The sequence below is a fragment of the Microcaecilia unicolor genome, chromosome 4 (genome assembly GCF_901765095.1).
Source record: "Microcaecilia unicolor chromosome 4, aMicUni1.1, whole genome shotgun sequence".
NCBI classification, from domain to species: Eukaryota; Metazoa; Chordata; class Amphibia; order Gymnophiona; family Siphonopidae; genus Microcaecilia; species Microcaecilia unicolor.
In genome coordinates, this window is record NC_044034.1 from 38,367,284 (window position 1) to 38,390,596 (window position 23,313).

General features: G+C 41.4%; 1 protein-coding gene across 1 annotated transcript in view; it reads left to right on the forward strand.

The window, feature by feature from the left end:
- TMEM135 (transmembrane protein 135) overlaps nt 1–10,086 on the forward strand; it is a 351,789-nt gene extending 341,703 nt beyond the window's left edge. The window contains exons 13-15 of the mRNA XM_030200157.1: nt 3,716–3,814; nt 4,490–4,557; nt 9,556–10,086. Of these exons, the coding sequence (XP_030056017.1) occupies nt 3,716–3,814; nt 4,490–4,557; nt 9,556–9,688 (300 nt within the window). The 3' untranslated portion in view covers nt 9,689–10,086. The remainder of the gene's footprint in view (nt 1–3,715; nt 3,815–4,489; nt 4,558–9,555) is intronic.
- The last annotated feature ends 13,227 nt before the right edge of the window (nt 10,087–23,313 follow it).

The following is a 23,313-nucleotide window of genomic DNA, read 5'->3' on the forward strand; positions in this document are numbered from 1 at the left end:
GTCGCCCCAACTGTATTATCTCCAGCAAAATGTTTAAGAATGTGGGCCCCAAAATTCAGCGACTCCTTCCTGACTGCCATTTACCAGGGCTGTACCTAGATTTTCAGTAATAGTATCTGAATAGCTACTGAAAATCATTACTGACTGCCCTGACACTATCCACGAGCTAGAAACACTAATATTAAAGTTTAATTGTCTTGTTTCTGTGCAACAACTATGCAGCATCACTCAATTAGACCATAAAGGGAAATCCAGCACATCAACAAAGTGGAGAAAAACCAACAACCTCAGTTTGATACTCAACAGCTTGAACTATCAGAGCTAGAGCAGAATACAAATTGCTAAAAACTCCACTAAAACTCTGAATTATCTTAGAAATTTAATGAAAAGAGTGATGTCTGCAATAGTATCAAACAGAAACAGAACTAAATAATTGTGCCAGCATCTTATTTTTCAATATCCAACAAACAGCGTAGCTGTTCTGTACGTATGTCAAAGTGTTCATTGTCCAAAAGATGTGAAGCTTTTCAATAAATACCCAACAGGAAATCCCTGTTTCACCAGTGCTTCTTCAGGGGAATTTCTCCCGCTCCTTGACCACTGCATTCTTCAAAATGGTTAAGTACCCCAGTATAACAACTGGCATTTTAAAGCAACACCAACTGCAAAGTTTAAAAATAGAAGAGTGATAGCCTTCTAATTTTACAGCATGGAATGAAGGAATGTCTAATAGAGCCTTATTAGCTGATCTCAGAGCTCTGGACGATTGGTAAATACATAGTCTTGCAGCAATAATCACAGAGACTCTTTTGGTCAACACTTTGAAGACAGTATAATCCTGCTCTCTATTGGAAGTCGTGGCCCAGAATCTGAGAACTCTCCAAGAAGAGAGTTAAGTTAAACCGTAGAGACTTCTCACTTGTAGGTCCAGGATGCTGCACTACTGTAGGAAAGAGACATAGGGGCTTTTTGCAATGAAACAAAGAAAAAGTGCAGAATTGAAGTAGTTAAAATAAGTAGGAATGCATTTCGGTTAAAATGTCTAATCGCAATTAATGATTAGCACGTTAATCATGATTAACATGCAGCCCTAAAAATGCGTGATTTGAAGGAAGAGGATGAATGACTACATGGTAGAAGAGAGGAACAGAAGGAAAAAGAGAGGAAATATTAGGTGATAAAGGACCTTTCATAACATTTTCTGGAAGAGTCAATAGTGCCAGAAATCCTTATGTCATTGTGACTTGTATGCAGATTCAAGGCATTAAAGGGTCCTTTTACTAAGGCGCGCTGAAAAATGGCCCGTGTTGGTGTAGACGTATTTATTGGACACTTGCAGGTCCTTTGGGGGGGGGGGGGGGGGGGAAATGGACGTGCGGCAAAATAAAAATCAGTGTGCATCCATTGTAGGCCTGAGACCTTACCACCACCTATTGACTTAGCAGTAAGGTCTCGCACGTTAACTGGGCGGTAATCGTCAGTGCCCATAAACTGCCAATTACTGCCCGGTTAGCGCCACGAGGTGGAAAATAGAAATGATTTTCTGCCGTGCGTATTGGATGCACGTAGAAATTTGAATTACTGCCAGGGACCATAGGCGCCGAGCACCCCCAATATTTCACCCACCGGAAGTTCGTTCCCTCCCTCCTCCCATCGAGTTCCAGGCCCCCTCGCTCCAAATTTTAAGTCATCTATTTTACCTCGTCGGGGTTAGGGCAGCAGCAGTGGTAAAAAGCATGCAGGCTCGGCTCGGTACTTAGTTGTTTTCCCTTCTCTCTCTCTCAGCTCTGGTCCCGCCCTCATTTCCTGTTTCCGCAAGGGCGGAACCAGAGCTGAGAGAGAGAGAAGGGAAAAAAACAACTGAGCTGAGCCTGCATGCTTTTTACCACTGCTGCTGCCCTAACCCTGACGAGGTAAGATAGATGACTTTTAAAATTCGGAGGGAGGGGGCCTGAAACTCGAAGGGAGGGAGGGAGGGGGGACCCTGGAACTCAGAGGGAGGTGGAGGAGGGATGGTGGATAGGGAGGGGGAGGAGGGACGGGGGAGAGGGAGGGGGGAATGCACCACCTGTAAAAAAAAAAAAAAATCAGCAGCCCCAATCATTTTGAAAAGTTGGCTCCTATGCCAGGGACATGTAGTAGCTGGGCAGTAATTCTAATTTGATGCACGTACATGCGTAGGCGCCTATGCGTCTTAGTAAAAAGGCCCCTAATTGAGGTGGCTCTCTTCCTTTGTCCATCACTGTACCTTGTTAGTGGCCACTAGCTATAGAAAAAGCACAGCAGCACCTACATAACAATTGGTAGCACTATGATATAACTTTTCTGCTTCCCCTCACTAATTTCAGGGCAAACAGTGACTCCCTTGGCACTAGGTTGGCTGACTTTCCCCCCCCCCCCCCCCCCCCCCCCCAACCAGGAGAGCATTTCTCTCTGAAATCATGCATTGTGGTAGGCCCAGAGGGATCCCTCCTTGATGCTTTATTGGCTGGCGAGCCTAAAATAAAATAAGGCTGCTCAAAAACGCCTCTTTCCATGACGGGAGCAGATTTCTACTAGCAGTAGTTTAATCTGTTTATTGGGAAATCTGTCGTTGATGAACAATTCTAGCAGTGTGAATTTTTTCGGGTTAGTAAATTTATCTTATTATGTTCTATATGAAACGTGTACAATTCTTTGTTATTGTTTGGATATATCAAAATACACTGGAAACTCACTCGCAAGCAATAAACATAATCCAAAAAATCAAGTGAGAGAAGGTGATCTCTGTAGCTACCACTTTTTGATGTATTATATAAAAGAGTTGGGGGGGGGGGGGGAGACCTCAGACACCTGTGACACTTCTTGCGCTGTTGTGTTGTTCAATTACAGCGTCTCGATCTCAGTGCTGGCTTCAATCACAGGTCATAAAAACCCCCAACGATTTATTTTATTTTGAGCAAGGATTTTTTTCAAAATGTGCCTCATACTACCTGATATAAGCAAAGTTGATTTTTGTCTTGTTGTCACATTCTGCAAAAAAATCCTTGCACGCATGAAAATAAATTGTTGGAGGTTTTTATGACCTATGATTGAAGCCAGCACTGTGATCGAGATGCTGTAATTGAACAACAAAACAGCGCAGGAAGTGTCACAGGGGTCTGAGGTCTTTTCCCCCAACCTTTTTATACAATACGTCAAAAAGTGGTAGCTACAGAGATCACCTTCTCTCACTTGATTTTTTTGGATTGTGTTTATTGTTTGGATCAGGGGCGTATCTGGAATCCGGCGGTAGGGGGGGCACGAGCCAGAGGGGGGGGGGCACATTTTTGCCTCCCTCCCCCCGCCGCCTCTCTCCACCCCCCCTCCCTGCCGTCAACCCTCCCCCGCTGCTTACTTTTGCTGGCGGGGGGCCCCAACCCCCGCCAGCCGAGGTCCGACCCGCAGTCTTCATATTTCGTCTTCCTCTGTGGCCATGCTGCAAGGAAGTAACGCTGCAGTGCTAATTCGCGGAGCAGCATGGCCACAGAGGAAGACGAAATATGAAGACTGCGGGTCGGACCTCGGCTGGCGGGGGTTGGGGCCCCCCGCCAGCAAAAGTAAGCAGCGGGGGAGGGGGGCCAGGGCGAAATCTGCAGGGGCCCAGGCCCCTGTGGCCCCATGCAGATACGCCCCTGGTTTGGATATACTATTCAACATTTCTAGAAAGATTTATGTTTTGTTTTTGTTTTCCTAGACCATGTATTTTAAAGGTATTGAAGCAGGAAGATTTCCCTACTTTCCTCATGCAGACAGCGTTATCTATGCTGTCTCCACCGCTATCTGTTTCCAGGCAGTAAGTGTTATTTATGATTTTTTTAAAATATGGGACAAATATGGTGCATAAGCAAAGGGAACGCTTGGCTAAATAGGAGAGACTGGATATGCAACCTGAGCCAACATATTCCCTTGTGCTTCTAAGGGGTGGGGAGGAGGGTAAGGGAACGTTAACTATGAAAGTGGGATAGTAACAAACAGAAAAATGCTTAGTTACCTGCTTGGGATGGGAGACAGACAAATGGGGGGCAGGGGGGGGAGGAGGAGGGGAGGGGAGGGTGGGAATAAAATCAAAATCATTAATATGTTGATTTGTATTTGGCTGGTGTGAACAAATCTTCAATTCATATTTGTCACTAATACATGATATAAGCTGTTTGCACTGTGTTATTTTGAATTTAATAAAAAACGTTGAAACATAAATATGGGGCAGAACTAATTTCAGCTTAGACCTAATTTGAAAATAAATACCTTTGGGGAACTCAGAACTACATTCAGTCTAAGGAGTGGCGATCCCAATCTAAAAATCAGATTCTTGAATGGCAGTCACTGCTGATGTGTCAGAGAAGATCACAGTTCTGTTTCCTCGTTCTACTTATACTACTGAATGGGAATGAAATATCCAATCAGTTTGGCAAAAATATAATCTAGGTTTTGACTCTGAAAAGTTTAATGTTCAGTATTCTGATTTCAGGCGGTGATGGAAGTTCAGAGTCTGCGACCTTCATACTGGAAATTCCTTTTGCGAATAACCAAGGGCAGGTAAGGAAATGAAGAGGGAGAGAACGCCTCATTCACACTTTTCAATGAGCTGTCATCATTTGGATGAGTCAGGGAAAACATCCAGCCTTCTTCTAAAGTAGCAGTGTAGATGCTAAACTTGATTCTCTGTTGCCTACCCACCAGATCACTCCCTTCTTCCCCTCCACACAAAAGAAGCGCAAGCCAAAATAGAGCATCAAACTGGTGAATTGCTGTGTAACTGCGAGGGGGGAAAGAATATTTTTCCCCCACAAGTCTTGATAAGTACCTTCACGCGATAACCCCACTGAAAAAAAACCTATACCAAATCTCAGCAAGGTGTCACTACAGTAGAAATTTGGTAGGAATGGCAAAGGGTACATGCTGGGCAAACGTCACTCGTGATAAAAAAAAACTGCCCACCCGTTTCTTATGCACTAGGGGTAAAGATGGTGGTAGTAATAATGCAAAATCTTCAGGAGAAGATCATTTTTAGTGCAACAAAAGGCCTTGGTAAGCGTGTTCATTGACCCACAGCAGTGGAAGATAAACCACAGTAACATCCACATCTGTCATATCCACAATTGCTCAGAAATGGAGGAGTGACCTAGTGGTTAGGGTGGTGGACTTTGGTCCTGGGGAACTGAGGAACTGAGTTTGATTCCCACTTCAGGCACAGGCAGCTCCTTGTGACTCTGGGCAAGTCACTTAACCCTCCATTGCCCCATGTAAGCCGCATTGAGCCTGCCATGAGTGGGATAGCGCAGGGTACAAATGTAACAAAAATAAAATAGATACTATTGGAGATTCTACATGGAATGTTGCTACTATTGGAGATTCTACATGGAATGTTGCTATTCCACTACCAACATTCCATGGAGAAGGCTGTGCAGGCTTCTGTTTCTGTGAGTCTGAGGTCCTGCAGAAGCAGAAGCCTGCGCGGCCACATTGGTGATCTGCAAGGGCCGACTTCTACATGGAATGTTGCTAGTGGAATAGCAACATTCCATGTAGAACCTCAAGTGGAGGAGTGGCCTAGTGGTTAGGGTGGTGGACTTTGGTCCTGGGGAACTGAGGAACCGAGTTCGATTCCCACTTCAGGCACAGGCAGCTCCTTGTGACTCTGGGCAAGTCACTTAACCCTCCATTGCCCCAGGTACAAATAAGTACCTGTATACAATATGTAAGCCGCATTGAGCCTGCCATGAGTGGGAAAGCATGGGGTACAAATGTAATAAAAAAAAATGTCTTCCTTTATCTCAACCTGTGTCTGCTGCCAATGGCTTGCTATTATCTGTCTAATGAAAAAGACAAGAAGACTAGAAGCTAGTATGTGAACTCCTGATGATAAAAAATGGAGGAACATGTAGTGTTATTATTCACAAACTTCAGTTAGAATTCCATGGGGCTTATTTTTGAAAGAGAAAAACATCTAAAAAGTGGCATAAAGCAGTATTTGGATGGTTTTCTCACAAAAAATGTCCACAATGGTATTTTCAAAACCTATTTTTCAGATGTTTTTCATCTTCAATGCATCCAAATCTCAGGGGGCATGTTGAGCTGTGTTAAGGGTGGGATTTGGACGTTTTTCAGCCTTAATGGAACAAAACAAAAAAACTTCCAGGACTAAAACAAAGACGTTTTGAGCTAGACATCTTTTTATAAAGAATAAGGCCTAAATGACCAGATGACCACTGGACAGAATCAGGGATTCATCCACCTTACTTCCTGAGTGGTCACTTAACCCCTCCCACCCCCAAAAATGTGTTTAAAACATTACTTGCCAGCCTCTTATAAGTACATAAGTAATGCCACACTGGGAAAAGACCAAGGGTCCATCGAGCCCAGCATCCTGTCCACGAAAGCGGCCAATCCAGGCCAAGGGCACCTGGCAAGCTTCCCAAACGTACAAACATTCTATACATGTTATTCCTGGAATTGTGGTTTTATCCCAAGTCCATTTAGTAGTGGACTTGTTAAACTCGGGTCCATTACAGCAGTATGCAGATCCCTGGAGTAAGTCTAGTGGTGGGTACAGTACATTGCAGACAAGTGGACCCAAGCCTATACCTCTTCCTATCTGTTACACTTTTGGTGGAAAATGTGAGCCCTCCGAAACTCACCAGAAACCCACTTTACCCATATATAGGTGCCCCCTTCATCTATAAGGGCTATTGTAGTGGCATACAGTTGAGAGTAGTGGGTTTTGGGGGGGCTCAGCAGAGAAGATAAGGGAGCAACAATGAGATGTGTACCTGGGAGAATTTATTTGAAGTCCACTGCAGTGCCCCCTAGGGTGCCTCATTGCTCTCCTGGGATGTCTGGGGGCCAGTCTAGTGTCTCCCTATATTCCAATGGCATGATTTTGTACGTTTTTCACTTGGACAGTTAGTTTTCGAAAATGACCCCCCCCCCCCCCCCAAAAAAAAAAAAAAAAAAAAACGTACAAAGCACAAAACCTTGTTTGAAATGGTATTTTTGAAAAAAGATAGACATTTTATTTTTTTTTTTTGAAAATTACCTTTGCTATTCGGATTTTGTACATTTTGTGCAAAGCACCCAAAGTCAGACTTAGACTTCATATCGAAAATGCCCCTCCATGTAATGTAACTCCTACTTTTCCCCAAGCCTCTACTTTGTGTCAATACTGATGTATAGTCTAGTTTGTGAGAAATACAACATAAACATAGAAAATTTCAAATTAAATAATATAGAGTAAGTAAGCTCGAAAAGTGAGCTTGAAACTGTCGTGACTGATCCACCTTATACAAAGTTTCACAATAATTACTACTGTATGTTATGTGAAATGGATTGATCAACCACTTTAAATCATCATCATCATAATAATAACAAAGTTCGCCGCATCTCAAAAAAAGATATAGTGGAATTAGGAAAGGTGCAGTGAAAGGCGACGAAAATGATAAAGGGGATGGGATGACTTCCCTATGAGGAAAGGCTAAAGTGTCTAGGGCTCTTCAGCTTGGAGAAAAGACGGCTGAGGGGAGATATGATAGAGGTCTATAAAATAATGAGTGGAGTGGAATTGGGTAGACGTGAAGTGCCTGTTTACGCTTTCCAAAAATACTAGGCCTAGGGGGCATGCGATGAAGCTACAAAGTAGTAAATTTAAAACGAATCGGAGGAAATGTTTCTTCACTCAACATGTAATTAAACTCTGGAATTCGTTGCCAGAAAATGTGGTAAAGGCAGTTAGCTTAGTAGAGTTTAAAAAAGGTTTGGCCGTCTTCCTAAAGGACAAGTCCATAGACCATTATTAAATTGGACTTGGGGGAAAATCCACTATTTCTGGGATAAGCAAAATAAAATGTTTTGTACTTTTTTGGGATCTTGCCAGGTATTTGTGACCTGGATTGGCCACTGTTGGAAACAGGATGCTAGGCTTGATTGACCTTTGTTCTGTCCCAGTGTGGCAATACTTATGTACTTATGTAAAGGAGCCCTTTAGTAAAGCTTAGCAATGCTAATGGACTGCGCTAACAGCTGCACATCCTGTTTTACGTATGGGCCATGTGTGACTTAGTGCACACTAATGTTTGTTGGTGCACACTAAGCTGCAGTAAAAGGTCCCCAAAATTCCTTTTAATTAGGGTTGAATTTCCATGTAATTGGTTAATAATCCTTCCAGTATTTTTCCCTATGGCTCACTCCCACAAATATGAAAGTACCTTGTACACGTTGGATTACAAAAGAGCCTTAGCCTTCTACTTGGGGTGGACTAAAGTCCGTAGACAGTCCACCATTATTTTATTTCCGTTGACTCTGATAAACCATTAATAAGCGCACTCATTGAATTAGCTAGCAGAGTTCCTTCATTTATTCCCAGGCAGGCTTGCCTCTTGAGGGTCATGTCAAGACTCAACATCAAAGCTATGGCTGCATCTGTGGTACATTTGAAGTCAGCCCTCGTGAATGAAATCTACAAAGCTGCAATATGGACTTCTGTGCGTACATTGACATCACACTACTGTTTAGAACGAGACCCCCAATGCACCAGTAGGTTTGGACTGTCCATCCTTCAGAATGTCTTTGAGGATTAGAATCCAACTCTATGCCCCCTAGGTCTGTTTGTCTTCATTTCCATGCTAGCCTTCCAAATATGCAAATAAAATAAAGGGTACAATATGAAAAGGATGGTTTGTGTCTGCCTGTTGTAGTGCCTTTCATATATTCATCTTTTTCTGTTGACGCCAACCTGTAGCTAGGGAGTTCTATATATGAGGACTTGCTATCCTGCTTGCTTTCAGAGAAAACCATGTTAGTTACCTATAACAGGTGTTCTCCATGGACTGCAGGATACAAGTCCTTACATGCCTGTCCATTCTACTCCGAGCTTGGAAAAAACATTGAGGCAGTCCATCTGCAACAACAGTAGGCAGGAATTGACACTCTTGCGCAATATACTTCTCAAACACTTCTGGATGCATTTCAGCTGGAGAAGCTTCCCTGTCAACATACTACTAATTAACATTTCTAGAGCGCTACTAGGGTTACACAGCGCTGTACAGTTTAACAAAAAAGGACAGTCCCTGCTCAAAGGAGCTTACAATCTAATGGACGAAATGTCAAGTTGGGGCAGTCGAGATTTCTTGAATAGAGGTATAGTGGTTAGGTGCCGAAGGCGACATTGAAGAGTTGGGCTTTGAGTAAGGATTTGAAGATGGGCAGGGAGGGGGCCTGGTGTGTGGGCTCAGGGAGTTTATTCCAAGCATGGGGTGAGGCAGAACAATAGTCTATCTAGCCCATCTTCACCCATAAGTGAAGAGTTGTATCCTGTTGCCCATGGAGAACACCTGCTAAAGGTAAGTAACTTGGTTTTATTGCACAGTAATGTGGATTGTTGACTTACTGAATTTTCTACATTCAAGTCATCATACTTGTGCTTCAATATTAATGACTATAATGGGGAAAACCTACTTCTGAGTGTTGTTTTGTTTGTTTTGCTTTTTTAATTTACTTACCTATATGTTCACGCTGTGATTGTTTTGTTCTCCTTCCTAGGTTTGCATTAATGAATAGGCGGGTCTTAGATGTTTTTGGCACTGACGCATCAAGAAACTTCAAAGATTTTGTACCAAAACTGGATCCAAGATACACAGTTGTACCCCCAGAACTACCAGCTGAGCTGTCTTGAGATATCATGCCATCTTATAATTAAATGTGAACACCTTTATTTTGCTGGATTTTAACATAATAGAAGAGCACCTGTGCTCCATTTGAGTAATATTTCAATAAGAAATGCTTTTTGTAATCAATCCAAAATACTGAGGGTCAGTAGGAAGGGTGTGGCTTAATAATTAAGTCACTCCCGCAAGCAGAAACAAATTGTTTCTGAATCACTTTGGTTGACAAAATTGTTGATCCTTGATTGAGTCATGTCACTGAATAATGTGTAAAAGAGAATAGAAATGACAAACACCATTATATGGGCCTAATGTAACAAATATTAACATTGTCAAACATCATCTTCTGCTTCTTCACATACACTGGTAAATAAAGCTGAAATTTTTTAAGCATAAATTAATTAAATATTATCAACTTCACCTTAAGCCTCAATAATTCTGTTAAGAGATGACATGCCATCTGTGAAATGGACATTAATGTATTATCAATTTTGTTGAATTCATACTACTAAAACTTTTCCTTAGACAATGAAGGTTGATTTTACTTCATTGTGCTGTATAGTCAATCCTTCCAATGATTCCATGAATCTAGCATTTGGTACTTGAAGTTCTAATTTGTATCGGTCTTTCAATATTCCTAAAACTCTTATATTGTTCATGTATTTGTCTTTGATATGCAAAAGCAACTAGAGGAAAGTCGGTTGAGGCCATTGTGAATTGACTAGCATGCACTATAGGAGAGCCTGCAGGGCAATGGCTAGTTTTATGTGGGTTTCATTAGAGCAGTGTTTCCCAAGTCCAGTCCTGGAGTACCCCTTGCCAGTCAGGTTTTTAGGATATCCACAATGAATATGCATGAGAGAGTTGCATATAATGGAGGCGGTGTATGCAAATCAAGTTCATGCATATTCATTGTGGATATCCTAAAATCCTGACTGCCAAGGGGTACTCTAGGACTGGACTTTGAGAAACACATATTAGAGACCTCAGATAAATAGCTGGGATAATCTGTAATAACAAAAACAACTCAGCACCTGGTAGCATCTAGTAGATTAACGGATTTGTGAGGCATATATTTTTGGGCACAAGAAATCTTCATCATGTAGTCTGGTGAAGTAGATTTTGTCCTCAGAAGTTATGCTACAGCAAGTCTGTTTGTTAATCTATAAGGTGTCATTAGTCTCTGTATTTTTTGTAGATAAATATACTGTTATCGATGGGAGCTATTTAATCATTTATATATTTTTTTTATTGAATTTACTCGCTGGAAGTTTTGACACATTTTATATTTAATTACTTCAGGGATAATACTGAAGAGATAAAATATGTTAGGTAGCTCACGTCAGAGTCTTCAGTGCGTGTGTCCATGTCTGTTTAAAAGTACTGTAGGATTACGTTAGCATTGCATTGCTTAAAAGTGCACCTCCACACTCCGTGTGGCTTTCTTTTTTTGATTTCTGCTTAAAATTGCACATTTGTAAAACGTTTTACATTGTGACAGACTTTATATTAATTTTATTTCTGCTGCAAGTTAGGAAAGATTTGAATTTCTAATATTAAATGTTCTCCGGGAAAGCACATACTGCTGGATTCTATATACTGTGTCTAGAGACGTGTCAAAATCCAGGAGTGTTCTATAACAACACTTGTAACTTAATTGGCTTAACAAGCTCATCAGCGTCGATAGCAGCATTTAACAAGCACTAATTGGCAATAATTAGAATTTACATGCACAACTCGCTAAGCGTATCCTGTAATTAACTGCGCCTAAACTCTAATGTGCGCAGTTCAAAAGGAGCGAGGCTATGGGCGTGGAAATGGGCATTCCAAAATTTACACATGTAGTTATCGAATATGGCTCATAAATCTGCTCGTGGGGATTTATGCCATTTTTGCATTGGTGTAAATGGAGGCGCGTAGTTGCAGGCGCTGGGATATCAATCAAGCGTATTCTGTTTACCACGCCTAAATCTATGCACCACTTATAGAATACGTTTAGGTGGAAATGTTTACCACGTTGGATTTTTTAGACGCCTTGTATAGAATCTGGCCCATAGTGTGAAACAAGAAAAGCACAGCAACTGAAAGGTTAATTTAGTTGACCTTAGACGATCTATATTTGTAAGTGTATGCCAAAGAGTTGGCTATTTTTGTAATTATCATCAAGGGTTTATGGTAAATGTAAACAGAAATTTCTTCTTGTACCGTAGCATTGAGATGCTAGAACATGAAGATGCCAATAACATTGTATTGGGAGAAAATTGTACAATGCAGAAGAAGTTTTGTCAGTCAGAAGTCCCCAAACATTTCAAGGGAAGAGCCACATAGGACTTTTGAAATCACCAAAATTGCTAGTGGTGGGTCCCCTTCAGTTTGTTCAGTGAGATGGGGGTGCTCTGAGTTTGAATTAACCATCAGTGTAGTCTGGGATTCCCACCAGCCTTGTTGCTTATGCCCAGGGGTGTAGCCAGACTTCGGTGGGGGGGGGGGGGCAGAGCCCGAGGTGAGGGGGCACTTTTTAGCCCCCCCCCCCCCCCCCCCCGTCAGACTCACAGAAACAGAAGCCTTGCAGATTAGCAACGCAGCCGCACCAGAGGACTTCGGCTGGTGGGGGTTGGAGATCCCCACCAGCAAAGGTACCCGGCGGCAGGGGAAGGTTGGCAGCGGGAGGGGGGGTTGAAGGGATTGGCAGCGGGGGGGGGGGGGGGGGGGCAGGGCCAAATCTACAGGGGCCCATGCCCCCGTGGCCCCACGTAGCTATGCCCCTGCTTATGCCACTGTCACACATGGGGAAAAAAAGTAAGACTCCTCCATAGGCCAAATTCAGCAGGCAAGAAAAGTATGACAGACTGGAAAGTGAGTTACACAGGCTATATTGTGGGGACCCTCTTCTTTAAAGGAATACTTAATTAAGAGGGGTATGAGAATAACCGAGAGTGATCATAAAAGAGATTTGGAAGATTCAACACTGCATTATGTCCCAGTCTGTAATTTGGTGCTCTGATATGGGAATATGCTTTTGTTGAGCAATTAGACACACTCTTCACTTTAGAATGGCATTATGATAGTTCCACTCTTCATTTTAACAAAATAAGAAGGTGAGACAGTTGAAAATACTCTAGCATACTGTTTAATTTTTTTTTTACTTTATTTTGACCTAAAGGAAGGGAGTGTAACTCCAGAGATCTGGTCAAGTTATTCCAATGTATCACCTTATATTTTTTGTCGGCCTTTAGATTTTTGGAAAAAAACAAAACATTGAACTTTCTTGAAGCAGCAGTCCTCAGAATTTATTCTCCAAACTCCAGTTAGCAGTTAAAACAAAGAAAATTTTAATGGGCTCCCTTTATCAGTCAGATTTTTATAAATGTAATGTTTATTGATTTCTAGCAAAATTCAACATACCACAAAAAAGTGACTCCAAGCAAGCAATAAAATACAAGAATAACAAAACAGAACCACTACGAGTGAGGAGAGAAGTCCTCTTAAATCACAGAATGAGAGAGAAGCCAAGAAGACAGAAAATAGGAGGAACGTGAACATATCGTACACACATTTTAAAAACAAGGCTAACAGAATAAAGAAAATAACACCTAATACAGCACCTATGAACCTATTACACATTCAAGCAAATAAAAAAAAAATAGATGACTTACTGCCAAAAATGTCTTCAAGTGGTCAAACACCCCCCCCCCCAAAATACAGGGCTTCTTTTACAAAGCCACCCTAGCGATTCCGGCATGACAAATGTGACAAAGCTCATATGGGTTTTGTCACAATTGCCATGCCGGAATCGCTAGTGTGGCTTTGTAAAAGGAGCTCATGATGATTCCCTTGAAACTTAAGAATACATTTATATGGGAAACAAAGAAAACATTGAACCCTTCTGACAGGCTAATGGACGCAAGGAGAAGTATCACATTTATCTGTCCTGGTCTTGAAATATCAGGAAATATAGATGGTTTCAAACCAAGAGGAAAAAAACCTCTTGTGTGGAAAAAAAAAAAGATTTTGAAGACAAAGGGTCGCAACTGACCCCAAGAAGTGGTCAGATGGGACTCACTTCTGCTTCCAACTCCCACCAGACATCTTGGGGTGAGATAGGGGGGTGTCAGGGGATGGGGTAGAGCAAAAACCAGGTTTTTACTTTTGTAAGTGGTAGAGTTGAGGAGAGGGGAGGGGAGAGGCTTTGCTAAGGGGAGGTTTTAAACATTTGTAGCCCCACTTGGCGGATGGGGCAGTGTGCCCACCGGGCCACTAGGGCTTGAAGGTCCCCCCAGGGGAGGGGATTCAGGGACCTTTGATTTGGGTGAGTGGACCTTTTCATTTTGGCAAGCTGTCATGCATAAAGAATCTTTCTTTTCAGTCATGCTCAAGCTTCTTGGCTGTGGCAAAGCGTGAAAACTTTCATGGGAAATTTTACCTACTGATGTAAACGAGCCAAGAGCTCATATGCATCTCCTAGCTCAGTTTCTCAGAAATGTATACTAACCCGTGAACGTATTCCTGGGTTAGTACATGAGCTCCTGAATCTATTGCAAAAGTCACCAAAACAGAAGAATAGGACATTATGTAAATCCAAATAAGTCTGAAGCAAATGGAAAACAATCAAAATGTCCATATATTTTTGTTCTGCAGGATCCAAGCTGTCCATAGATACTGGTTTTTGTCCTGTAGATTGGCCCTCCCTTCCCATAGAAGTAAGATGGAATATAATATCTTGTTTGCACTGCTGGCAAAACTCCAATACTTCGAGCAAACGTTTTCCTTTTTTAAAAAATTTTTTATTTATCATCATTTAAATTTTACAACCAAGTAGCTATCCAAATAATATAAAAAGAAGAAAAAAAATTATCTTACAGAGTAACAACTAGGAAAGCATTACTCAAGTCCACAATGCTAGATCCGAGATTACATAAAGTGGATTATTTTAACAAAAGAAATTACAAAGGAAGACCTGAGATGTTACAGAATTCCTTTTCTTAAATTTAGAGCTTATAAGGGAACAATCAAACCCCTATGATCCGTTTCCCTGCAAGAAAAACAATGAGATGAGAAGGTTAAAAAAAACAACGTACTTTACAGATTGGTACCTAACTACACATTTACATGGGTAACGTAAATAAAATGTGGCAGCAATCTGAAGAACACCTGGTTTAAGCAGTAGAAACTGTCAACGTCTCTTCTGAGTTTCTCTGGATACATCTGGGAAGATCTGGATTTTAAAACCCCAAAAGGTTTTATCCCTATTTTTGAAGAATTCTAAAATGAACTTTCCTCTGCGAGTTCTTCAGACCTTTTAATTCACCTTGTAATGTAAGGTTTTCTTTAATCAGAGATGGATTAGGTTTAAGCAAGTGGGACACTCCGCATGATCCTAAAGTATGTTATCACAAATTGAGCACTTATGGGGAGCAATTCTGTAACAGGGCACCTCCATTCAGGGGCCCCAAGGCTGCAATTCTATAATTGCATCTGGGTGGCCTGCATTGGTACACCTAAATTTAGGTATGACCATTTATGCCCAAGTATGCTAGTATTCTATTTGTTAGATTATCATTATTCACCTTTCTGTAGTACTACTACTAATCATTTCTATAGCGCTGCTAGATGTACGCAGTGCTGTACATATATGCAAGTACTTTCTCTGACCCTAGAGGGCTCACAATCTAAGTTTTTGTACCTGGGGCAATGGTGGGTTAAGTGACTTGCATAAGGTCAGAAGGAGCTGCAGTGGGAATTGAACACATGTTGCCAGGATCAAAGCCTGCTACACTAATCATTAGGCTCCTCCTCCTATAATATGTAAACCAAAGGACACTTTTGCTGTCCCTAGAGGACTCGCAATCTTAAGTTTTTTGTACCTGGTGCAATGGAAGGTTGAGAGACTTGCCCAGGGGTTGAGTGCTTAAGTTGGAGACATGCCCTGGCCATGTGTATGCACCCTTGCAGTTACATGCTGTAGCATTTGTGCTCTCCATTACAGAATAGCACATAGTGCTCTTACAGCGTAGGTGACAGTTTTTTGTGCACGTACAAGCACCCAGTTATAGAAGTTACCTTTTAGCATACGAGTCGTTAGAAAACACAGAAGTAGTCAATCACAATCCAAATGGCATCCAAAGTCACAACCTTAGCTTTAGATAGAACAAATGGTCCTGGATTGAAACTGGGCTGTTTATTCAAAATTCAAGGTGTAATTCCACCCACTATGGACTTCTGAAAACCCTTTCTTAATATTTGAAATGCAGAATCAGGCAATCCATGCTCAGATGCTTTAATTGCAATATCGTCATCAAGGCAACATTTTCAGCCAACAGCTTGGGTCAGTCTGGCTTCACTCGGGGGGCAGGTAGCTCACTTCAGCATCGCTCCTCTGTTGACTGAGGATAAGCTCACCTCTTCTGGCATACTGCCTGCAGCGTGGATGCCATCTCCCTCTGCACTGGGCCATACTGAGAGCATCACTGTTCCGTACTACTAGAACCGTGGCCAGTGGAGCAACACCTGGATCTGCACCACAGATCTAAAAAAAAAACTGATCCATGGCCCTGGAGGAGGAATTGGTGGTGATTCTGATGAAAAACTTTCTTATTCACCATAGCATTAAGCTGCCAGATTGATGATAGCAACAAAGCGCACTTCCTTATTCTGCAGTGGCTATCTTGCCCACCCCTTCAGTCAAATTTTGATCTCATTCAAAAGTTAATCAAGATGTTTAAAATTTTGAAACCATTTCCTACTCAACAGCTCATTTTACTTGATTTGAAAAAAATGCGTGTGCTTCTACACTGATAATTATTAATAACCAATATAGAATCACGTAGATGCATGCTCAGTGCAATTATAATTAAGGAAGTAAGGTTTTTGGAGGGGGGGGCCCTTCTGTTCTTTTAGGCTTTCAGCTCAGTTGGAACCATATTCTGCCAAGCATAGTGTATTGTTAGCCTTTGTTCGCAACAGCCTGGGATTTTTTCCCCCAATTTTGAATCCCATCCAGACTAGCCCAGTCAGCACATTGAACTGTTTTCAGTCTGAAGCTACATATTAAGTTCCAAAATGAAACGGCAGCGAGTACATACCCTGAGTGTGAGTTATATCAGGATGGAAATTGAAAAGGTTGTACATATTTATTCCAAAAAAGCATAGCAATAAAATAATAAAACATAAACAGGCTGAATCACTGAAATCTGCTAATGTACTTTCATGCAATAATATATTATTTACCATGGTTCCCATTATTTCTAATGGGGCCTATTCAATAATAACACATGCTAATACAGTAATGCTTCTTAATGATTCAGCCTGAAAGACAAAAAGACATAAGAGTTGCCCTACTGGGTGAGACCAAGGGTCCATCTAGCCTGGTATCCTGTTTCCAGCAGCAGCTACTCCAGGTCATAAATACCTGGTAGAATCCTAAAAGGCAGCAAGATCCCATCCTACTTAACCCAATGGGACATTCAAGGAATAAGGTTTTAAAAAGTGCTAAGGATTCTATAACTTTGATATCTTCAACCAAAGATACTATTACTCGGTGAATAAAGGGAGAAAAAAAATCAGGGGCAGTCAATTTGCTACAGTCTTTTTGAGTGTCCATTCCTTAGTAATTCAGTAGGGAGGACTTCTTTTCCTTTAGCGCAGAGAGCAATTTTTTAACAGGATGTCTAGGTTGGATGTCAAGTAGGCGCCTACTTTGGGGATATTTTATAAAGACACATATGCCTCTGTGTCTTTGTAAAATATCCGAATAGCCGTACCTGAGACCATCGGTCTGACCCAGTACGGCTATTCGGATATTTTACAAAGACGCAGAGGCATATGTGTCTTTATAAAATATCCCCAAAGTAGGCGCCTACTTGACATCCAACCTAGTCATCCTGTTAAAAAATAGACCATGTAGCCTGGTATCCTTCTTCCTACAGGTCAAAAGTACCTGGTAGAATCCCAAATAGAAGCAAGATTCCATGCTACCAATCCCAGGGATAAGTAGTGATTTGCACCAAAAATACACCCACGTACGTTTAATTTGAGCCCACTTAAGATGCACTGATCTATCATCACCTGATGCATAGAAACACATGCAGTATTACCTATTGGGAGCAATTACATACATGATTTTTCAAGAAAACGTGTATAAGTGAAATCCAAGTAAATAAAAGTGAATGCATAGGTGCCTAGTTTATAAACCACATATGTGCTTTGTAAGTCCACCCAAACTATGGCCCCAATCATGTCTATATGCGGGTCTCGTAAAAGTGTATATCTTCATGTTACATATGTACTTTGTGAGATAATTTTATAAGAGGTCTTGTATGCCCAAAATATCCTTCAAAATTATCCTCTGATATATACTTGAATTCAGTGCTGTGTATTCACTACCAACTAAAGATTAACTAGTCAAAACATGCATTTCACTAGTTAATCATCTTCTGAAACCTCATCTGAAAAACAAACATTTTGTTCTGGATTAAATTGTAACTCAAAACACAGAGAAATGGTTGTTAAATTCGTAAATGCCATTCAAGCCTTCTAAGATGCTCTCCATGTGCAAATCTCAGCAACTTTCTCTGCTGGCATATTTTTATGTTAATTGTGATAATATTTTCATGCCAAGAACTTTGTGATTGGTGGCATATAAGTATACTGAAATAAATACATTCCACTAAATATTCATTCTTCTTGTATAGAGTTACTTTCAGCATCAGAACTGCTATTCTATAAATATTTGTTCAGGTTCCGATTTCTTATAGGTTATCAATAGAAATCAAACAAAATAAAACATGGAAAAGAAAAGAAAATCATCTTATCATCTTATTTTCTTTTCCATGTTTTATTTTGTTTGATTTCTATTGATAACCTTTAAGAGTGGACTAACACGGCTACCACACCTCTCTACTTTCCGAGTTCTTATAGAAAATGTGGGGTAAAAATTGCAGAATCTATAGGAAACTGCTCAAGGAAGTCGTGGCAGCCAAATTTTCAAGGAAACCGCAAGGGGCAAGAGTGGCCTTAGTCCCCAATGACCCCCACAAACCACCAGGGACATCAGATAGGCCTGGGGGCCTGCCTAGATGGCAGGCAGTTGGAGCATTCTGGTGGGGGGGGGGGGGCTAATCATGGTGGTGGGCTGGGGAGAGAGAAAAAGAAAGGGGATTTGTCAAGGGGCTGGGAAGGGGGATCATGGGGGGGGGGTTAATGGGGGAAAACGTTATGCAGATGCTGGCTGATAATGCCAGCACACACATAGGTAAACAGCCTAATTTAGGATAGCTTAGCTTTTGAGCTGTCCTAACTGTACCCTGTACCATCCCTGACCTGTCCTTTTTTTGTGGTGGTGGTCAGAGGCAGTATTCAGTGGTACTACTCACTTTAGTGACACTGAATATTAGGGGGTTAGGTAGCAAAAGGTGATTTAAGAAGGCAGGAGCCTCTCTATACTGCTTAAATCGCTTGGAATATTGGCCGGTTTGTTTCTTCCCCACCCTTTATCTCTATTGTGATTGATGATGTAACTCTGCCTTCTTGTGTTTCCCAAATGTGTTCTGGTTTTTTTTCCTGCAATAAATGTTGTTTTATGTCCACCCCACTCTCTCTAATTTATGTTGACTTTGTAAACTGCTTAGACTTTTCTCTTATGATTTGCAGTATATCAAAAAATAAATGGAATTTGGAACTTAAAAGAGGAGGTGTGATGCTATATAGCTTTAAAACATAGTCCCTGCTCCAAAATGGTGTTTTCTGCATTTGATATTTAATTTTAGAAATTTGCATGCACAAACAACTTGCTAAAAAATAATATTAAAGCAGCAAAATTGTCACGGCTTATGGGATAAGGAGGGTGGGCTATAGGATTTATCTGGAAAAAGGAAATGGACCATCTATTCATGTTGGGATGATATTCCGGCCCCCATTTGCAGGCAGAGAAAATAGAGATTTAATAGACGATATTCAGAAAATTGTAATGAAAGGGGAGGTGCTAATGCTAGTTCGTTTCAAAGTGCTTGATGATTTTTGGGACGTTCCAGCTATGAAATTATCTAGAAGTAGGGAGATCCTGCAGCAATTAGTGACAGAACCCACACAAGAGGGACCTGATGCTTATAAATGTGGAGAGTGATGACTGGACAGATTAGCTTAGTATTAGAGCAAAGGAAGGGATAGTACATTCAAAGATGATGATCCTAGACTTCAGGAAAACTTTAAAGATAGAGAAATATCTCAAGAAGTCATTAGTTGGAGACCAAGATGGCCGCTGCAACATGAGGGCATGTGGCAGCTGTCTGAACCGGTTTTTTCCCTGCATTCTACCTATCTTCTGGGCTGAAGCAAAAGGGGAAAGTCTAGGTGCCTGTCCACCGAGCTAATGTCCCCCAGCTTCAGCAGGCTGAGATCACCGCCTTTACGTGTGCTCAAATTTCAGGCATTTTGGCTGCCTCTGGTGAGAAGAAAAGCCCAAGCTTTGGGAGTGAATTTTCTCTCAGCCCTACTGGCCCTGCTCTTCCCCTACACCCAAGTGAGAAACTACTGGCACAGCCATCTGCAATAGTGGAACAAATGAAGCTGCAAGTAGCTATGGGTGGAATACCATCAGAGCTCCTTGTGGAAAGTGTTCCATCAACCTAAGAGTTGACCACCTAAGAGTGATTCTCCTTCAGAGGATGTTCAGGAAGGCCAAGTTGGAAAGCTGATCTCCATGTTACCACCTTTGGAGAAACCTTCCTCTGGATTCCATTTGGCAAGTTCTGCGTCCCTTTGTACAAAGTATGTTCTGCTGTCCTACCTGCAGTTCTTGTGGACTCTGAAAGGATACAAGAACTGGAAATGGATCTGCTTCTTCAACAACAAAAATAGTAGACCTAAGTAACTAACTTCAACAGGTGATGTCTATTCAAAATATCTTTAAGATACACTATAGAAGAAGAGAAAATTTTGAGACATATTAAAATCTTGAATTTGAGACTGTTGAATTTTCCTTACTTAATTACATCTACTCCAAAGGAATTATTTTATAGGTTCCCTAAAGAACATTTGAATATGAAGATTCTGGTCTACTGCCATTGAAGAAGATATATTATATTCCCTTGGCATCTAAGCAGCAAAGTAGTTCCTCAGATAAACAAGCTCAAGTCGCGATATCTTCTGATAGTCTCAACGTGACAAACATTTTGGAAAGTTCTTCAACTGAGATTGTCTCTAGATCTACGCTATTAGTCTCTTTTGTCTTTTTATCGGACAAAGATGCTGTTTTGTGATTGCTCTTTAGATCATCTGAATGTAACTTTTTGGGAGGTAAAATATCCATTTTTATTTGATGTCTCAAAATGGACACAGAACAGGAGGAAAAAGTCCCTTGCTTATCGTCAGTAAATTTTGGCACTAGGAGCAACTTTTCATTACATTACCCATATAAATACTTCATTACTTTGAATAAAGTTTGGTCTGCTTTCTTTGACTCCATCCCAGCTGCAGATCTTTTTGTTAGGAAAGGGAACTGTTACATAATGGTGTCTAGTTAGGGGTTCTTATACAAAGGCGCACGTTAAAAATAAGGATGTGCCAAACGTTAGACACCCCCATATATTTCTATGGGCATCTCTAGTGTTTAGTGTGAGCTAATCAGTGTACACTAAAACCACTAGCTTGTGCCTTTGTAAAAAAAAAACAAACCTTAATTTGCATACTCAGGGCATTTAATTATGATGAGCCCAACCCTCCTGCTTTTTCCGATATTTTGTATTGGTTAATATCTATCGGGTTAATATCTGTCTTCTTCTAGATTTCTCTACTTGGCCTCCCCCCTATTGTGGACTAACAGAGCATATCAATGATTAGTAATTTCACTGTAAAGGTTTCCTGAGATAATGTGGAAACTTGTATACTTTCAGAACTGTAAATTCTTTGATTTGTATAATAATTTGAAAAAAATATAGTTAAAAAGAAGTCATTAATTGGATGGGAACATCTAGGGGTCATAGAAGATCAGCTGGCAAAACTGAAAGTAGATAGTTTGAGGGAAACAAAACTTCTGGAAGAGGAAAAAGACTTCTGATTTTCAAAAGCAGTAGCTGAAAAGGTAAGGGAAAAGGGGGCAGCATTCTTAAACTACAAGAGATCAGACCTACAGGATATTCACTTCCTGTACATATTAGGATGATACAAAACTACTTGTCATTTACAAAGGCATTGAAATAATATTTCTTTAAAAACTGTGTACAGATATGACAATCATATTTTGATATTATTTTCTCTCCCAGGGTCTGCCTGGTCATCTTAGCTGAAATCCACATAGAACCTCATGGTGTTTTGTGGAATATAAGAGTATTTGTAATTGTAAGAAAATACGATGAGAGGTAACAATATCTGAAAAGCTAGTAGAAACTGGAAAAGTAGTCAGAGAGCATGAAGATGTAAATAGAAGAAAAATGGCTAAAACAAAAGGAGAAGACTTGTTTTTTCTATGCTGACGTCAGGTTGGAAGTGCAAACATAGCATTATAAGACTCAGAGACATCAGCAATTAACATTTCCAAAATCTAGCATATTCTAGTTAATAAATTCAGAGTAAAAGGCTTTTCTTTTTTTACCCCTGATGTCTGGGCATTTTAGTTTTCTGATCATGTTGGTCCCAGTCTTCCTTTCTGTTTTCCTCTGCCATTTCCTAACACTCTCCAATGTCTGCTGTCCAACTGTCATTTCTCTTTTGTCTTGTTCCATTCCTCCCCTACATTTATCTCATATACTGATATTCCCCTTATAGACCTTTTCTCCATTTTCTGCCTCTCTAGTCACTCAATGTCACGCTTCTTGCGGAACCTCTGGGTTAGTGAGCCCTTGGACCACTGCTGAGGAGCGGCAGGAGAATCACCCAAACACAAGGCAGGCAGACCAGATGTCCCAGCGAACCCAGGATAAGAACTCTCAGACCCAGGCTTTCGCCGAGGCAACTCAAGCGGGCACAAGCAAGATTGGAAAACCCCAAACTTCACCTGCACTTAGCCACCGTTCCTCAAGGGTTGAGCCCCTGAGTGCAGGTGGCCGGCAGGACTTACCAGACCGGACAGGGCAGACGGCAGACAGTAGAGAAAACCAGGATACAAGCCGGGTCTGGAAGGCAGCAGGCAGTAGAGTAAACCAGGATACAAGCCGGGTCTGGACAGGCAGCAGGCAGTAGAGAAAACCAGGATACAAGCCGGGTCTGGACAGGCAGCATGCAGTAGAGTAAGCCAGGATACAAGCCGGGTCTGGACAGGCAGCATGCAGTAGAGTAAGCCAGGATACAAGCCGGGTCTGGACAGGCAGCAGGCAGTAGAGTAAACCAGGATACAAGCAAGATCAAAACCTAAAACAGGAAAACCTCAGCAGCACTGCAACAACTCCCACCAAAGGAAACTCCTCTGAGGACCTCAGTTGCAAGGCAAACTAGAGACCTACCCAGGTGGTTAATAAAGGCAACCTACAAGGGAGTTCACTAAGTACGGGTACTGCTTGGTTCCAAAAAACTCCCAAAACAATCTGGAAGGCTGGAAGATTGAGACCGGACCAGCATATCTTCTGGAACATGGGAAACAGTAAACCATCAGTTCCCAGCACCCACCAGGTCTAACCACCAGGGGCCGAGGTGTCTGCAAGCAAGG